The 17,189-nt window shown below is 47.8% G+C and overlaps 2 protein-coding genes across 2 annotated transcripts in view; one reads left to right on the top strand and one right to left on the bottom strand.

Moving 5' to 3' along the window:
- Positions 1–12,749, bottom strand: part of MRPL21 (mitochondrial ribosomal protein L21) — a 48,222-nt gene extending 35,473 nt beyond the window's left edge. Inside the window, exons 1-2 of the mRNA XM_015412832.1 lie at positions 12,623–12,749; positions 8,215–8,272 (exon numbers count right to left, since the gene is read on the bottom strand). Coding sequence (XP_015268318.1) covers positions 8,215–8,272; positions 12,623–12,680 — 116 coding nt within the window. The 5' untranslated portion in view covers positions 12,681–12,749. The remainder of the gene's footprint in view (positions 1–8,214; positions 8,273–12,622) is intronic.
- Positions 12,750–12,788: 39 nt separating this feature from the next.
- The window catches only part of IGHMBP2 (immunoglobulin mu binding protein 2), a gene marked incomplete at its 3' end in the record, with an annotated part of 137,080 nt that continues 132,679 nt past the window's right edge, over positions 12,789–17,189 (top strand). Inside the window, exons 1-2 of the mRNA XM_015412828.1 lie at positions 12,789–12,947; positions 14,960–15,132. Coding sequence (XP_015268314.1) covers positions 12,865–12,947; positions 14,960–15,132 — 256 coding nt within the window. The remainder of the gene's footprint in view (positions 12,948–14,959; positions 15,133–17,189) is intronic.

Below are 17,189 nucleotides of genomic sequence, written 5' to 3'. Positions count from 1 at the left end.
CCAAGGCGCACAGAACGCTGTTACCTTCCCACTGAAGTGGTACCTATTTATCTACTTGCAATTTCTTGCTTTCAAACTGCTAGGTTGGCAGGAGCTGGAACTAGAGACGGGAGCTCACTCCATCATGCGGCACCTGAGTCTCGAACTGCTGAACTACTGACCTTCCACAGCCTGCAGTTCAGCGTCTTAACCACTTGAGCCACCACAGCTCCAAAATGCAAATGACACAAGCCTAAATCCCACCGCCATCTGCGGTCATGGAACAACATAGAGTTAGAGTTCCCAGCTCCAGCACGGGAAATTCCTGGAGATGTGGAGGCAGTACCTGAGTAGAGCAGAGCTTGGGGAGGGAATTCAGTGGGAATGTGGTACGAGGAAGCCCACCCTTCAAAGCCGCCATTTCCTTCAGGGGAACTGATCTCTACAGTCTGGGAGAACTCCGGGCCTCACCTCGAGGCTGATAACTTGAAATCAGACTGCCAAATTCACTCTGCAGATATAAAATAATGGGGCTGCTCCCATGTTACTATTTCCCACTTCTTTGGGAGCACACCTGGGGCCTTGCATCACTCTGCCCTGCCTCTACCATGTTATTGAAATATGTTTATTTGAATATGGGATCCACCACATCAGACACAGGGAAGAATCCCACCACTCTGCTCAGCTAAGCGTGGAGCCTTCCTCTGTAGAAACAGCCTCTTCCACATTGTTTCGTTGAGCAGAGTGACGGGATATATAAGCCGGTTTTCCACCCAGGGTGCTAATTCCCCCACCTCCGTTATGTGACCTCCCATATTCTGTAAAATTAAGATACTTGCATCTTTGGGCACAAAACAATTTTTTAGCAGAGTCTGGAATGCATCTTCACATGTTCATAGCGACTAGGGGTCATTTCCTGCAGGAGCGCACAGAAGCGGAGCTCAAGCAGTAAAGTGCCCAAGGGGGCGGGCACATGCAAGAAGCCCCACCCCCTGCTCCCAGCAGCCCTCAGTCAGAGCAAGAAGCAGCCAGGTAAGCTGCAGAGCCCCCCCGGCCCCCCGGCCCAAAACAGTCCAGTGGCACCTTCAAGACCAAGTTTTATTCAGGTACAAGCTCTCCCTCCTCTGCGAGGACAGATCTGCATGTCCCCCCCCCAATAGCTAGCAATCCAAAACAGTCCAGTGGAGCCTGAGCGGTGGGAGTCGCCTATGCTTCTGACACAGCCCCGGTGATGTCAGGGGGTGTGGCATATGCAAATAAGCTATGCTAGTAAGTTATGCTAATCAGCTCCTGCACCACTTTTTCTACAAAATAACCCTTGATAGCGACCAAGGGAAATTGAAACACTACACCATAAAAGGGGGTGAGGGCATGGACTAGGAAACAGAAGGAAAAGGGCCTCCCTTCCCAAACCTCCCAATGCTTTCTAATAAAAACTGTCCACTTATTTCATTGCAGCCACAACAGCTAGAGCCACAGTAGGTACAATCACCAGTAGTTGCTTCTGTTACACATTCTATTAGTCATATGAGATAATGGTTATTCCCCTTCCATACTCTTTCAAAAGAGTAAATTAATTTCGATGGGGCTTATGAATGGGATGATCCTTGTGGTTTATGCTGGTGTAGTGGGGTTTGATTCCCCACGCCTCCACTTGCAGCTGCTGGATGACCTTGGGCAAGCCATAGTTCTGTCAGAGCTGTTCTCTCACGAACAGTTCTGGAAAGAGCTCTCTCCGCCCCGCCTACCTCACAGGGTGTCTGTTGTGGAGAGGGGAAGGAGTTTGTAAGCCGCTCTGAGACTCTTGAGTGAAGGACGGGGTATAAATCCAATCTCTTCTTCTTCATAGTTTCTCATGAGTTTACTGGTCAACTTCTGTGTGGATAATGAAAGCCACCCAAAGGCAAGGTGGAAGTCTCTACCTACTTGGGGGGACTCGTATGCAGAAAACTTAATCAAGTTAAAAAGGGGGAAAACCCTTATGATCCAAAAGGGATGGACTGTTGAGATCAACTGAGTATCATTTAAAGGAAAAGGGAAGGGAAAAGAGCCTGCTTGTGCCCTTGAGTGCTCAGAGAGGAATCCACCTGCACAAGTTTGTAAGGGCTCAGAAGCCCTCCCATAATTCCTTGCTAGCCCCTGCTTGTTACATGTATTTCAAAACTGAAAACGATTCTTGGGTTTCAGTAGAAATACCAGGAGTCTAAAGCTCAAGTATACATTCTCACATGTGGCACAGACCTGAAAACAAGCTAGAAGCTGCATGCTTGAAAGCTATCCAGCATAAAACTCCAGTGACATAAAAAGATAGGATGTCGGAGATTAAGCTAAATTAAGAACCTTTACTGTGGATATGATCAGGGAGTTTGACATGGGAAACTATTCAGACATGTAAGCCCCCTCTACTGAAATAGCAGGTATTGGAAGGCTATACCATGGGATACGTTTCAATGACCCTGTGACTGTACGACAGCCATGCTGGCTATTTTCCCACTCTGTTGCATAGCAGGCATACAGAAGATTCTTATGCCCGCTTGGATTGGAGAGTTGAATGTTGTTTTCAGGACAAGTGAAACTCACCTAGTGCACTTTGGCTGAACTTTTCAAAAACAGTATACAAAACCTAACAAAAGTCCGCATGGTCAAAGCAATGGTATTCCCAGTAGTCATGTATGGCTGTGAGAGTTGGACTATAAGGAAGGCCGAGCGCCGAAGAATAGATTCTTTTGAACTATGGTGCTGGAGGAGACTCTTGAGAGTCCCTTGGACTGCAAGAAGAACAAATCAGTCAATCCTCAAAGAAATCAACCCTGACTGTTCCCTGGAAGGCCAGATAATGAAACTGAAGCTCAAATACTTTGGCCACCCAATGAGAAGGGAGCACTCACTGGAGAAGACCCTGATGCTGGGAAAGATTGAAGGTCAAAGAAGACGGGGATGGCAAAGGATGAGATGGTTAGACAGTGTCACCAATGCAACGAACATGAAGTTGAGCAAACTTCAGAGGATGGCAGAAGACAGGAGGGCCTGGCGTGATCTGGTCCATGGAGTCGCGAAGAGTCGGACTCGACTGTGCGGCTGAACAACAACAACATACAAACATTAGTTCTCTAATCCTATTGTAGCTTCCATGATTAGCTACCTGTTTATGAGATAAAGTGAACTAGATTAACCATGAACATTTAAACTCAAGCACAACTGGATTCATGTCTTTGAAAAATTATCCCACGTTAACTCTGTTATACAAAATCAAGACACGTTTTCTGCACCAGATCATCAGCTGCCCAGGGGTGATCCGTGTGTGGGATCAGTGTCTACCAACAGGAAGTAGAAGCCAGGAGTCAAGGAACCCTGAGCCACCTCTTGATATCTCAAGAAGGGGCAATACTTTGGCACTGGATATAAAGAGTGCCGGTGGAGCTGTCTGGGGAGAAGGAAGGAACCGCTATTTCTTTCCGACAAAGCCATATTCTCTTGTTGCCTTTGAGAAGTAAGAGAGGAATAACCTCATGCCTGATACAGATTTAGTTCATGGAACGAAAAAGAGATATTTGTTAGAAGCATCCTATGTATTTCCTTATGTGTCTTCCTTTATACTCTTCCATTCTCCCCTCCCCATCTATTTTAGGGAAAGGATTCTTCTTCTCTACCCTCCCCTCCCTCCAATAAACTGGATGCTTTAACCTTGGGAAGCACAAGTGTCCCCTAAGGGGCGTCCTCCCTAACAAGTATAATTCATGGAAGCTGTCATAACCATACAAGCAGCTGACTGCCAATTTCTAAGCTGAAGTGGCTTCCAAGCATCCAGTTTTACCTTATCTTACCTCCTAGAAATGTCAAGTTTCTAGCTCAGTGACAGCTGTGACAAAATAGCTTTGCCAGGGATGCAGTGAGACCCTCTGCTGCTGACATAAAACTCATGAACGAGCCCTCTAAGATGTACTTCTATGGGCATCCATCAACATTCTGTCACTCCGAGTGGACCTCTTTATGTCTACACAAACTGTAGAAACCTGTGCCCTATATCTGTCCAGGCGTAAGAACATTTGAAATACACTGCTTGCTTCAGCTATCCAGAAGCTTGAGAAGGTGCAAGAAACTGACTGCTGCAAATTCTCATTTGATGGACCTGTCAGAGGATAGCACCAATTATTAACCAGCTCAGGTATTTATAAAAAGGTAAAGGTTCCCTTGCTCGAAAGCCACTCGAATCCGACTCTAGGGTTGCGGTGCTCATCTCCGTTTCCAAGCCGAAGAGCCAGCCCTGTCCGAAGACATTTCCGTGGTCATGTGGCCGGCATGACTAAACACCAAGGCGCATGGAATGCTGTGACCTTCCCACCAAAGTCGTACTTATTTATCTACTTGCAATTTCTTGCTTTCGAACTGCTAGGTTGGCAGGAGCTGGAACTAGAGTCGGGAGCTCACTCCGTCATGCGGCACACTCGGGTCTCGAACTGCTGAACTACTGACTTTCCACAGCCTGCAGTTCAGCGTCTTAACCACTTGAGCCACCGCAGCGCCTAACGCTGATATAAAGAAGTATTAATGATGCCAGCAACAATCCAACCATATTAGTTAGTGACAGGATAAATCAGCAAAGCAGAGCAAAAGGGGAATTAGGTATGGACTCGAGAAAATAAAAACATTTGCTATTCTCTGGATGGAAGAACAGGGAAGCATTGACCCGCTTCCTAAGAGGCCTGCCTCATGGAAATGCTGACGGGAAAAGAGTCTTGGACACTTCACATAATTCCTGTTTAGGACTAGCTTAGAAGCACAGGAAACGCCTGTGAAGATGTGCTCTTTATCATCCAAACATACCTGCTTCTAGGGTCAGAATACTACCCTACAAGACCATGACCACAAGAACATTAAGAACAGCCCTGCTGTACCAGACCAATGGTCCATCTAGTCCAGCATCCTGTCTCACACGGTGGCTAACCAGTTCCTCTGGAGGGCATAGAGGCTGAGGCCTCCCCCGATGTTGCCTCTTGATACCGGGATTCAAAGGTTCAGTGCCTCTGAATGTGGATTAGTACCTCAATCTCCCTTGCTAGTAGCCATTGACGGCCCTATTCTCCATTAATCTAAAACCCTTTTAAAGCTGTTTATTCCTGTGGCCATCACGACGTCCTCCGGCAGCAAATTCCACATTTTAATCACTCGCTGTGTAAAGAAGTATTTCCCTTTGTCTATCTTGAATCTACTGCCCATCAGCTTCAACGAATGCCCTCAAGTTCTAGAATTTTTGGAGGAAAGGGGAAAACTGCCAACTCTTTTTGAGCATTTTGAGATACAGGGACCAGAACTGTACACAGTATTCTACATCACCATAGAGCTATACAGGGGCATTATTATATCAGACGTTTTAGAAGAAGAAGAGAAGAGATTGGATTTATACCCCGCCCTTCACTTGGAGTCTCAGAGCGGCTTACAAACTCCTTAGAGTAGCTCACAAAGTAGAATTTTTGCTCACAAGACTCCATGGCTTAGAGGGAGCATTGCTCATAGGGTGTCTGCTGTGGGGAGGGGAAGGGAAAGGAGTTTGTAAGCTGCTCTGAGACTCCAACTGAAGGGCGGGGTATAAATCCAATCTCCTCCTCCTCTTCCTCTTCTTCCTCATCTTCTTCTTCTCCTTCTTCTCCTTCTCCCTTCTTCTTTCTTCTTCCTTCTTCTTCTTCCCCCACCCCTGCTATGGTTGCTGTGGTCCAGATCCAAGGTGAGGGGCCACGGGGCTCAGCTTCCTGCCCCCAACCCTCCAGAAAAGGGGCCCTCCGGGAACTTTCCCAAGCAGTTAAAGGGCCAGTCCACCCTGACTGTTACTGAAGGTCCTGCTGTGTGCTTGGCTGCCCCAGCGCCTGCCCTGCACCAACGGCGCTCCCTTCCCCAGAGCCCCTCCTTCATCATTGACCTTTAATACGAGCCACATGTTCCTTCTTTCCACTCAGCAACCTGTGCTACACATGAAACAACATTTGCTTGACTTGTGTGGGAAGTTGGCAAACCTTCCGAAAATCCAGGAACCAGGAATGCAGCTTTTCTGTATCATCTGCAAACTTGGCCACTATACTCCTCAACCCTAGTCCCAGATCATTTTTGAATAATCACAGTACCGGAACCAGGAATGCAGCTTTTCAGGATGGCCCACCGTGGTCTGAAAGTTGTAAATTTTTTATTTTTATTTTCAATGCATAATTGAGTTTACAGCTCTTCCCCCCCACCAGACAGCAGGAGAGCAACAATTCCCCCCCCCCCCTCTTCACTGTCAGCCTTGGTTTTCACCACCCTGAATGATTCTGCATCTTCTGCAAACTTGGCTACTACACTCCTCAACCCTAGTTCCAGATCATTTTTGAATAATCACAGTACCTGAGGGGGAAAGCAAGCTTGCATTGATAGGTATTGCAAGGGCATGAGGATTTATATCTCCAAGGCATGACTTGTGGTTTGGAATGAGGAGGAGCAGCGCTTCGACTAGCTCTGTTTGTCTTGGGCAGAGATGGACTTCAGCAACTTACTGGCCGCTTGAGTGTCAGCAGGGGTCATTCATCCCACGACTACGAAGTTCACTCAGGAGTCTTTGGTGAGGTACCTTGTCAAAAGCCTTTTGAACGTCCAAGTACGTAATGTCTACCGGGCCACCGCTGTCTATGTGATTGTTCACTTTCTCAAAGAATTCCAAAATAAAGGGATTAGAACTGTAATGTAATGGAACAGGTCAGGAGGTTGCTTTTATGATCAAACAGGATTCTGTATTGCAGTGCTTATCGTATGTATCATCTTGCTTTTACTGCACTACCTTTGTCTACTTTCTCCACTGTGGTATGTCATGCCTTAGACAAGTAGTTTGGGGGGCATTGTTTTCCAGTTCGCTGAATTTAATGATAGGTTACATATAAGGGTTAGTTGCTATCTCACATTTCAGTTCCCGAAGAACTCTTGGGTGTACGCCATCAGAACCTGGAGACTCAATAGCTTTTAACTTCCACAACAGGTCTAGAACTCCATCTCTCAAAACCTCAATTTGATTCAGATCTTCAGACTCCCTTCCTGAAAATAGTGCATCAGCGGTTGGCCCTTTCTGGTGCTCACCCAACATGGCAAAACAGAGCTGGGGCCATGTCAGGATTCAAACAGCCCAGTGTGGCGTGGGAGAATCTTCTAATCAAGTAAACTCGGGTGCTAGGGTTGCCAGCCTCCAGGTGGTACCTGGAGATCTCCTGCTATTGCAACTGATCTCCAGAGAACAAAGATCACTTCCCCCGGAGAAAAGGGCTGCTTTGGAGGGTGGGCTCTATGGCATGCCCAAAACCCCACTCTCCCCCAAATCTCCAGGTTTTCCCCAGCCTGGAGCTGGCAACCCTAGACTGTGCCTCAGGACTGGGTCTACTGTGGGCAGTCTTAGAGGGAAATCACCACCAGCAGAGCTTCTTGATTTATTTACAGCATCTATATCCCTCCTTTCTGCCTTTCCAAGGGCTGCCGAGGCAAACAAATCTAAAACATGCATTATAAAATTACATTATTACACCATGAAAACCAACCCCCATGAACTCATATCATTAAAACAGTTTTTAAAGAATTCAAAAATGGAGTTAAAACACAGACAAAACAGTTAAAATACATAAGTAACATTACAGAACACAAAAGACATTGGTTAGGAAGGAGGGATCATTGAAGCAATGCCAAATGAAACAAACAAGTCTTCACCCACCAGCAAAAGACAGCAACAGAAGGTGACAGATGAATCTCCCTAGAGTGAGAGTTTCAGAATAAGGGTATGCCAAAAAAGGGGGGGGGGAATTTTGCGATCCCACGGCCGCGCTTGATGCGGCATTCCCGGTAAATCCACCTCTGGGGGTGGTTCTTTTTTACTGTGGGTTTTCGGCCTGAAGGGCCGGATTTGGGACGGGTGTGCACCGCTTCCCAGATGCTGCGGTGAGATCGTGCCCGTTTGCTGCGCCCCCGATCCGTCCCTCTCCCGGGCCAAAACCTTCCGTGTGACCGGGGCCTTGTGTTTCCTTTTCAGCTTCCTTTTAACTATTCCCCTCATTTTTGTAAAGTTCCCTCTTTTGAAACCAACCCTTACAGTTCTGGACTTTAGGGGTAACTTTCCATTAACCTGAATGCTGAACTTAATAGCATTGTGGTCACTGGAACTAAGAAAAGAAAGGAAGTGCAGGATTATGGAAGTGAAAAAGGCACACACACACTTCAATATGTCGCTCTTACCCTTGCTGTACTGAAGCACTCTGTGAACTTTTTCGAACCGTAGACCACAACAGAGAGGCTAAAACAGAAAGAATGAAAGGGTCACACTGAAATCATCCTCATTGTTTTAATACTGAGCTTTACCAAATCCAGAATGAATAGGAAAGGCAATAGAGCAGAAAATAAAGGTGGATGGATTTATATTGTTCTCACTTCTTTAAAACACCTATTTAGTCTGAACACAAATATAAACAGACACCAATTCAGGCTCAAAATAGTCCCCATTCATGTGAGATGTAAAAGGAGTAGAAAAAGAAAAGTGGGCTGAGCATTATGTTGCAGGAATTGGGGCTTGGTTCTAATAATCCATCCAGTGTTTCAGCTTTTCTATCTGAAATGGTCGGAAAATTTTAAGATTAAAACAGTGTTCCAAAATCTACTGTAGTGACAAAGTAACAACCAGCAGAAATAATGAGAATAGAGTGAAAAATGATGATCATTAACTTGACCAAATTAATAGTGAAAATCCCCTCTTGGAAGCTGAATCTAACAGCTTATTAGTTTAATCACATTTTTGCAATCACAGTATTGAATTTACTTTCCTCGCAGGGAAAGACAACGTGTTCAGAGTAATTATTTATAGGAGAGTTAATACAAAAGTGCAGAAGGTAAACTGAACAAGTTACTCTGAATAGCACCTTTAAGCAGCTGCTTTGTAGAAACCGTGGATGCTGGTGTTCCCTACCTGTCCTCAGTACATACAAACATGTCAGTTGCATTACCACAAATGCTTAAAAGATCATACATTTTAATAGTAGGAGCTTTCTTAATCATTTACGTGATGCTCCAGTGATGAAAACTATAGCTGGTTTAAGGAGATTAGGCAAAGCTAATAAGCAGAGGAAAAGTAAGCTGGTTCAAACCTATCTTTAGCTGTGGTCTGCGTATGGATGCATGTTTCCAAATGCAAAACGTATTGTACACTTCACCAAATTGCTGAGATTTAAGGTTTATTACCTTGGAGCCCAAAGGGAGTTGCATATGAAATGCTGGGAAATTCTAGCCTTCCCCGCCAAACCCAAATCTCTTCCTCCAAGATACTAGAAACACTTCACTGTTTGAGCAGGCAAATTTACCTCTTCTATCTTCCACGGTTTTCTTTTTCCCTAATCAACACTACAATGGCAATGGGTATATATTAAGACACTGTGGGATTGTTTTTTTAAAAAAATATATACAAACTAACATCTTTTCTGCATACCTGGAGTATCCTTCAAGTTTAGGGTTGCCACCCTGTCAACCAACAGGAGACTCACCAGTGGTGGGGCCATTCTAGCTGGCGACACAATGACATCACTCACAACGCAACCAAAAGTGACATTCTTGCATCACCGGCAATGCTCTAGAACTTGTCCAAATGTTTATGGTTTAACCAGAGTTTTGGCCAAATGCTTAAGCTTTGTCAGCGAAGCAACACCAGAAGTGACACCATCACATGGCTAGCAACCACACACCATTTTTCTCCCAATACCCAGCTGAACAGCAGTGGGAACGGGGGGGGAGAGACGGACACAGGTTCATCCCTGTTCTAGTGTGCAAAAACCCCTACCTTGTCTATGGCTGGGTTTGTTTCACTTCCCCAAGAATACACAATCAACCATGAAATCTGGTATTAGAGGCAACAGGTGCTAATGCATAAGAAATCCTCTTATTGACTAAAATTCCTCTGCTTTCTAATGGCCACTAGGCAGACAGGACTTAGCTACATGATTGCTATCAGTACAAGTGTCCTTTTTGAGGGGCTAATTTGGAAACCCATTATTTTTCTGCACACCTGGAGTTTCCCCACAGTTATACAGAAATCTTCTTGCTGCCTGTTTTGGTCCATACGAGATCAGCACAGGTCACCCAAAGCTCAGAAATTATGGTTTCCTGACTCATCTTTTTGTTTATAGGGAGCGGTGGCACAGGGGATTTTCCCCTGGCTTAACGATAACACCTGAACTGCCAAGCTTTGGCAGTTCTAGCCCCATGCTGGTTTGAGCAACCAAGCCTTGTTCTAGCTCATTGTCTACCCAGCGATTCGAAAGCTTCGGCGAGTAGATAAATTGGGGACCACCCGCAAGGGGGTGGGCACACCCCTCCCTTCGGGAAGGTGTTAGCTGCCGAGTGCGACTTCTGAGGCGCGGCGAGATCGGAAAGATGAAAGAGCTGTGTTGGCTTCCCTGCAGTGGAGCGAGTCGGCCAGGCGGTGGCAGTGTGGCAGCACGACATCAAGAAGCCCTGATGTCATCAGCCAGCCGACAAGAATACATGCCGTCGGAACACGACCGATCCAGCCCACAGATGAAGCCCCGGCTAGCTGCAATGTGTGTGTAATTAAAATGCTGTATGTTGTCTTCCCTATCTCCACGAACATTGTTAGTCCAACTGTCAAAGAGTAACTGTAAAATCGCTCTGAGCCCACAGGTGTGTAGGAAAGAGCGATTAATAAATCAAAAGTATTATTATTATAAAGGGATTTTTTAAATTAGATACTCCTGTGGGTAGTAAAAAAAAAATTATAAGAAAGTCTCGAATACCGCAGTTAGCAGAAAGCACTTTTGGAATTGTAAGTAGGCTACCTCTAGACAATATGGGAGGAAGTGGAAGCTGAGGGACAGATATCAACATTTATTCATGTAGGCTACAGATTTAGCTTGGGAGCTAAACCAGAGTGGCCAGTTAGTACTGGGATGGAAGCCCACCAGGGAAGACTGGGGTTGCTGTGCAGAGGAAGGCGATAGCAAACCGCCCCTGCCCGTCTCTTGCCTGGAACAACCCATGGGCAAGTGATGCTCTGTCTTCTTGGTGCTTGGGGGGGGGTCAACAGTGGGAGGGCTTCTAATGTCCTGGCCCCACTGGTGGACCTCCTGATGGTACCTGGTATTTCTGGCCACTGTGTGACACAGAGTGTTGGATGGGATGGGCCATTGGCCTGATCCAACATTGCCTTCTCTTATGTTCTTAACTATGTAGCATTTATTTGATGCTTATAATATTGAGGGGCAATTAGATTTAAATAAGGGATCATAACTTATAAATAATTTGATGGGGATTTGTGGAGATGATATTGAAAATTATATAACGAATTGTAAATTAAAACTGGAAGAAGACCTTTGTATTTCTGTTTTGCATTAAGTTTGAGCATAGAAAAGCAATAGATGTATTGCATGCAATCTGGTGTAAGGATTTTAGATGTTGGGGGAACAATAACTAAATGACTGTAGATTGCTTAGACAAGAAAGTAACTCTTAGAAAACTTGTTAGCCTATTGAGACAATTTTATAGAAAAACAGTAGTGTAATACTTAGAGGTTGCTTAAACAGCTAATGTATTATGATAGTAAGCACAATATGCAGGTTTGTATGTATGTATGAGGTAGCTGCGGTGGCTCAAGTGTTTAACATGCTGAACTGCAGACTGAAAGGTCAGTAGTTCAGCAGTTCGAGACTCGAGTGCTGCGTGACGGAGTGAGCTCCCCTTTGTTGGCCCAGCTCCTGCCAACCTAGCAGTTCGAAAGCAAGAAATTGCAAGTCGATAAATAGGTACCGCTTCGGAGGGAAGGGAACAGCATTCCGTGCGCCTTGGCGTCTAGTCATGTTGGCCACACAGCCACAGAGAAGTCTTCGGACAGCGCTGGCTATTCGGCTTGGAAACGGAGATAAGCGCCGCATCCCTAGAGTAGGATCCGACTGGCTCTCAAGCAAGGGAAACCTTTACCTAATGTAACACTGAACTGCAGGCTGGAAGGTCTAGTGCAAATTGATCATGGTGCACCCTAGGGTTATCTTCTGTTTTTTGTTGGCGAGGTGCAGGGTCATAGGCTATGTTTAAAAGTAAAATGATGGAGCCAAATTCAGTCGTCATGATGACAGTCATTTCAATGACCCTCTCTGCCCCCTTTTTAATTTCAGCCCCCTGTAAACGTCAAAAATGAAGCATGTTCAGTTGAGTGGTGCGCAAAAGGAGGGAAGGGGGAGGCACCAAGATTGGTCAGTGCTTAGGGCACCAGTGAGCCTTCACCCGCCCCTGCTCATATATGTATGCATGGTTTTTGTTTGAAAAATAATAAAAAATCTTCCATGATTAAAATAAAATTTTTAAAAAGGAAAAACGAGGAACAAACGGGAGGAAGGGAGAACAGCAAAGCGTTGCAGGCCCAAGCTCGCAGGAGGAAAAAAAACTGGAAGCAGAACTTAAAAAAAAAAAAAAAAAAGGGGTCCTGCCGGACAGGACGCCAGCAAGACCGAACAGCAACGTAGAGGGGGCGGCAGACGCGATAAAAAAGTCCCCAGGCAGAGAACCGAACCGCAACCCCGAGCAGTGACCAGGCCCCGGCCACATTGGGGTGGGGGGAGCCAGCCAGCCGCCCTGCCCGCCGTCTCACCTCTTCCCGCTCGACTCCAAGCGCGCCCACACGAAGCCGCCATCCCCGCCAGCGCCATCGCCGCCTCCCCTTCTTCCCCGTCCTAGCAACGGAAACGGAAGTGTCACACGGCACGGGGGAGGAGGAGTCGCGGCGTACTAGGGCCGGCAGGAAACACGGGCCGGGCAGGAACGGGCCGCCGCGGCGTCCTCCTCCTCCTCCTCCTCTCGGGGTCGTTTCTTCTCCCCGCTGGAGACGTCGCGATGGGGACCCTCGTCGAGGGCTTCGTCTCTCGGCAGCTGGAGCTGCTGCAAGAGGAAAGAGAGGCCGAGATCTCGCAAGCCAGGTACCGCCGGCGGGCCCCGGGCAGCAGGGCAGGGCTCGCTTGAATGTCCAGAGCCACACAGAGCTAGAAAACGTCCGATGTCGGAGAGCCGCCAGGGGCGTGAGCAAAACCCGTGGGTTGTATTTTGTTCATGCCTTGCAGCCAAGGGCAGATTCACCATGAAGCAGACTGAGGCAGGTGCTTAGGGCGCCAGGGCCACAGGGGGCACCACAAAGTCGGGGAAAGGGGTGAAAAGCTTCGTTTGCACAGTCTATGGTGTTATCCTATGAGTAAAATTTTGTATGGCTGCACCCTGCATTGTAGATCTGGCCAGGCAGGTCAACGACTCAAATGGACTGGGGGTCAGTGTGGAAAGGAGGGGGGGGCACCGAGATGGGTCAGTGCTGAGGGCACCGGTGAGCCTTAATCCGCCCCTGGTGCTAGCCACTTGTTATTATGACTGCCGTCTGCTCTGATCTCAGGCGTTTCATCAGCCATGATACATACAACTGCCTCATACACTGACTTGTAGCACCCTTGCCTCTAATCTTAAGTTTTGCCATCTCCCTTCATACACTAAGACTGTGACTTTACCACCAGTCTCTATTCCACCATAGGAACCTGGATTCAGAAGGAAACAATGGGCAGGCAAGGTTCTGCAGTTGAAGCAGACTAAGCACCTGTTTAGGGCACCAGGGCCACAGGGGGCACCACAAAGTTGGGGAAAGGGTGAAAAGCTTTGTTTGCACAGTCTATGGTGTTATCCTATGAGTAAAATTTTGTATGGCTGCACCCTGCATTGTAGATCTGGCCAGGCAGGTCAACGACTCAAATGGACTGGGGGTCAGTGTGGAAAGGAGGGGGGGGCACCGAGATGGGTCAGTGCTGGTGAGCCTTCATCCGCCCCTGCATATCAATATCTGTTTCCCCCCCCCCTTTTGTTGTTGTTGTTGTTGTTTTGGGGGGGCAGTCTCATCTATAATGTTTATAAAAAAGCAAATCCGCATATTTTTCAATTAAAAAACCTGTGGGTTATATTTTGTTCATGCCTTGCAGCCAGGGGCAGATTCACCATGAAGCAGACTAAGCAGGTGCTTAGGGCGCCAGGGCCAAAGGGGGCACCACAAAATTGGGGAAAGGGTGAGAAGCTTAGTTTGTACAGTCTATGGCAGTGGTGGCGAACCTATGGCACAGGTTTTTTAAATTGAAAAATAGGTGGATTTGCTTCTTTTTTTAAAATTAGCATTATAGATGAGACTGCCCCCCAAAACAAAAACAACAACAAAAGAGGGTAAAAACAGATATTGATATTCAGGGGCGGATGAAGGCTCACGGGTGCCCTCAGCACTGACCCATCTCGGTGCCCCCCCCCTTTCCACACTGACCCCCAGTCCATCTTAGTGGTTGACCAGAGCATCACTTGCCCCGGATTCCCTATGTATACCTTGTGGCTAATAGCCACCGATGGACCTCTGCTCCATATGCTTCAGCTGTTACTGAAGTGGAGCTGAAAGTAAAGCGGGGTGTGTGTGTGTGTGGATCTAGCATGGTAGCAACCCACTTTCCTTTCCAGATTACTGAGGTTGATATAAAACTATGAGGCTAAGGTATTAATTTTCTAATTGCATCTCTGGTTCCCTTAACTCTAGGGAGCTACAGCGAAGAGGGGGAGCACTCTCGTAATGGACATGACCATGGTGTGGTATGGGGCTCTGTGTAGTCTTCCTCTTCACCATATACTAGATACCACTGGGTAGATAAACAGTAAATTGGTAAACTTGTAAAGGGTCCTGCAAGGACCCCCCCCCCCAAATAAGTCAAGAAATTGATCGGTTTCTCTGTGTCTCCCAAAACTTGAGAACATTCCTACATTATTTTAACATTTTTGCGTGTCCTGGACAGTTTTGTTGTAGCAGTCATCCTCATCAGCATCACCCTTGGCATTTCTCCTCTCACTTTCTTTGAGGAGAGGGGCAAACTTTTTAATAGTTCCTCACTTACCAGCCACTGAATTGTATTTCCCTTCTTTCCAGGGCCTGGCAGGAAAGTCTCTCCCTGAAAGAACTGCAACGCAGAGGAGTCTGCTTGCTGAAGCTTGAAATAGCCAGTCAGAGAACGGGGTTGTATGGCCGGCTGCTTGTAACGTTCCAGCCTAGAAAGCACGGCTCAGAACTTGCAGAGCTGCCTTGTCACAGTTTTGGGCCTGGTAAGTAAGTACCTCTTGACTTAAAGACGAAGGTTAACTTCAACCAGGGTTATTTTGGGGCAGGAACGCACAGGAACGGAGTTCCGGCTGGCTTCAGAGTTGGCCATGCCCACTACAGCCCAAACCTCTGCATGCGTGGCTACAGAGAGAAGGCCTGGAGAGCGCCCCCCCCGCGACTCCAAGGCGGGCAGGCCGGGGGGGGGGGGCTGGAAGGATTGGGGGGGCATTTAAATGCTTCTACAGCCTGTCCAAGGGGCGGCTTACCCGGGCTCCCCGCAGCCACAGGGCACCCAAGCAAGCCAAGGGAAGGCACGGGGTGTGGCCTAATATGCTAATGCACTGTACTGTCAGGGGTGTGGCCTAATATGCTAATGAGTTTCTGATGTTGGGTGTGGCCTGTTATGCTACTGAGTTCCTGCTGGGCTTTTTCTACCAAAAAAAGCCCTGGCTTTAACTACTGAACACAGAGGTGCATGACATCACAGGTTCTTCCTGCAACATCAATGATGTCACAGTTTTAGAATCAAAGTGTAGCTGTAGCAGCAAGGAAATCAGGCTTGTGATTAAAATAAAAACCGGGGATAGATTAGTCCATTGTCTTGTTTTAAGCTATAATTAAAACAAACCTACAGGTGTTAGAATTTAGCCGGTCATTGTAGGTCAGTAGAACGTAGCTTGCTCTGACTTGGATAGCCCAGATCTCAGATCTCAGAAGCTAAGCAGGGTCTGCCCTGGTTGGTATTTGGATGGGAGACCCCCAAGGAATACCAGGGTCGCTACGCAGAGGCAGGGCATGGCAAACCACCTCTGAATGTCTCTTCTCTTGAAAACCCTGTGGGATTGCCATAAGTGTGCTGTGACTCAACAGCAAAAGAAAATGTAGCTCAGACTGATAGAGTAGTGTTATGAGAGCAATGATGGAACTTAGGTGGTCTCATATGTATTTGTCCATATTAATAACTGGCACAGTGTGCGACGCAGAAGGCTGTGCTGTGCTACGTTGCGTGGTGTTTGCAGTGGAGGAAATACAAAGCAAGTATTCCTATACAGAATGACTGGCCAGAAATAAATTAACTAAAACCGATACGTATTCTTGTCTCCCACTTGAATAGTGAATGAGGTGTTGTTCTTTATTCTGGCTCAGAATTGTGAAACAGAGGAGGAGGCTACAGTCCTTTCAGGTTCATACTGAGAGTTTTAGGAAGACCTGATAATACAAGTGTAGTTGGTATACCTCTGGTCTTACCAGGGTAATTCTCGCCTCACCCTATTGGAGAGTATGCTTTAAATGGCTATGTCTTGTTTAAAGCAGTACAGAACAACCGTGCATTATCTATATACTAATCTGAAGTCGCCCCCTGGTGTGTGGATGCTTAAATCTGCGCACCGGGGGCAGCTGGGGGGGGGAGGGAGAGTTTTGTGCACACGTGGGGCGGTCCCCAGGTGTGCACAAAAATGTAAAAAAACCCCAAAATATTGGGGGGATATTTAAATCCCCCCAAAACTGACAGCGTTTCCTGCGCATGCGCAGGGAATGCCCTGCAGCCAGCCTAGCCGCCGCTTGGGGGGGGGCAGCGAGGCCCGGGCGGCTGCAGCCGCTCGGGCCTCTCTTCGGCTGGGGGGTGGGGGAGACCAGCCTGGAGTTCCGCTGTCAGGCAGCGCGGCCCTGGAGGAGGGCAAGCGCCCCCCCGGCAGAAGAAGAAGAAGGAGCTGCCGCCACCGCCCCTGGGGGGTCCTTGAAATGCCCCCCGGAAGCCACCGACCCGCCCGTCGTCGGACGAGGCAGAGGCCACGGGAGCAGCTCTGAGGAGGAGAGCCCGTGAGGCGGTGGGAGGGCGCAGCAGGGCCCCTGACCCAGGTGGAGGGAAGGGGGGTCGGTCGCTCTGAGGCGCCCGCGGGCTGCGGGTGGGAGGAGTCCAGCCTCCTCCTCCTCGGCTGCGATCCGGCGGGCCCCGGCGTGAGACAACTCGTCCTGAGGAGGCGCTCTGGCCCGGCGAGCGAGGCGAGGCGGGCGGCGCTTGTGCGGCTGGACAGGGCGGCGGGCAAAGCGGGCCCAG

Source organism: Gekko japonicus, unplaced genomic scaffold (genome assembly GCF_001447785.1).
Source record: "Gekko japonicus isolate JY-2015 unplaced genomic scaffold, Gekko_japonicus_V1.1 scaffold1149, whole genome shotgun sequence".
In the NCBI taxonomy this organism is placed as follows: domain Eukaryota; kingdom Metazoa; phylum Chordata; class Lepidosauria; order Squamata; family Gekkonidae; genus Gekko; species Gekko japonicus.
This window is presented reverse-complemented; position numbering and strand designations above follow the sequence as displayed.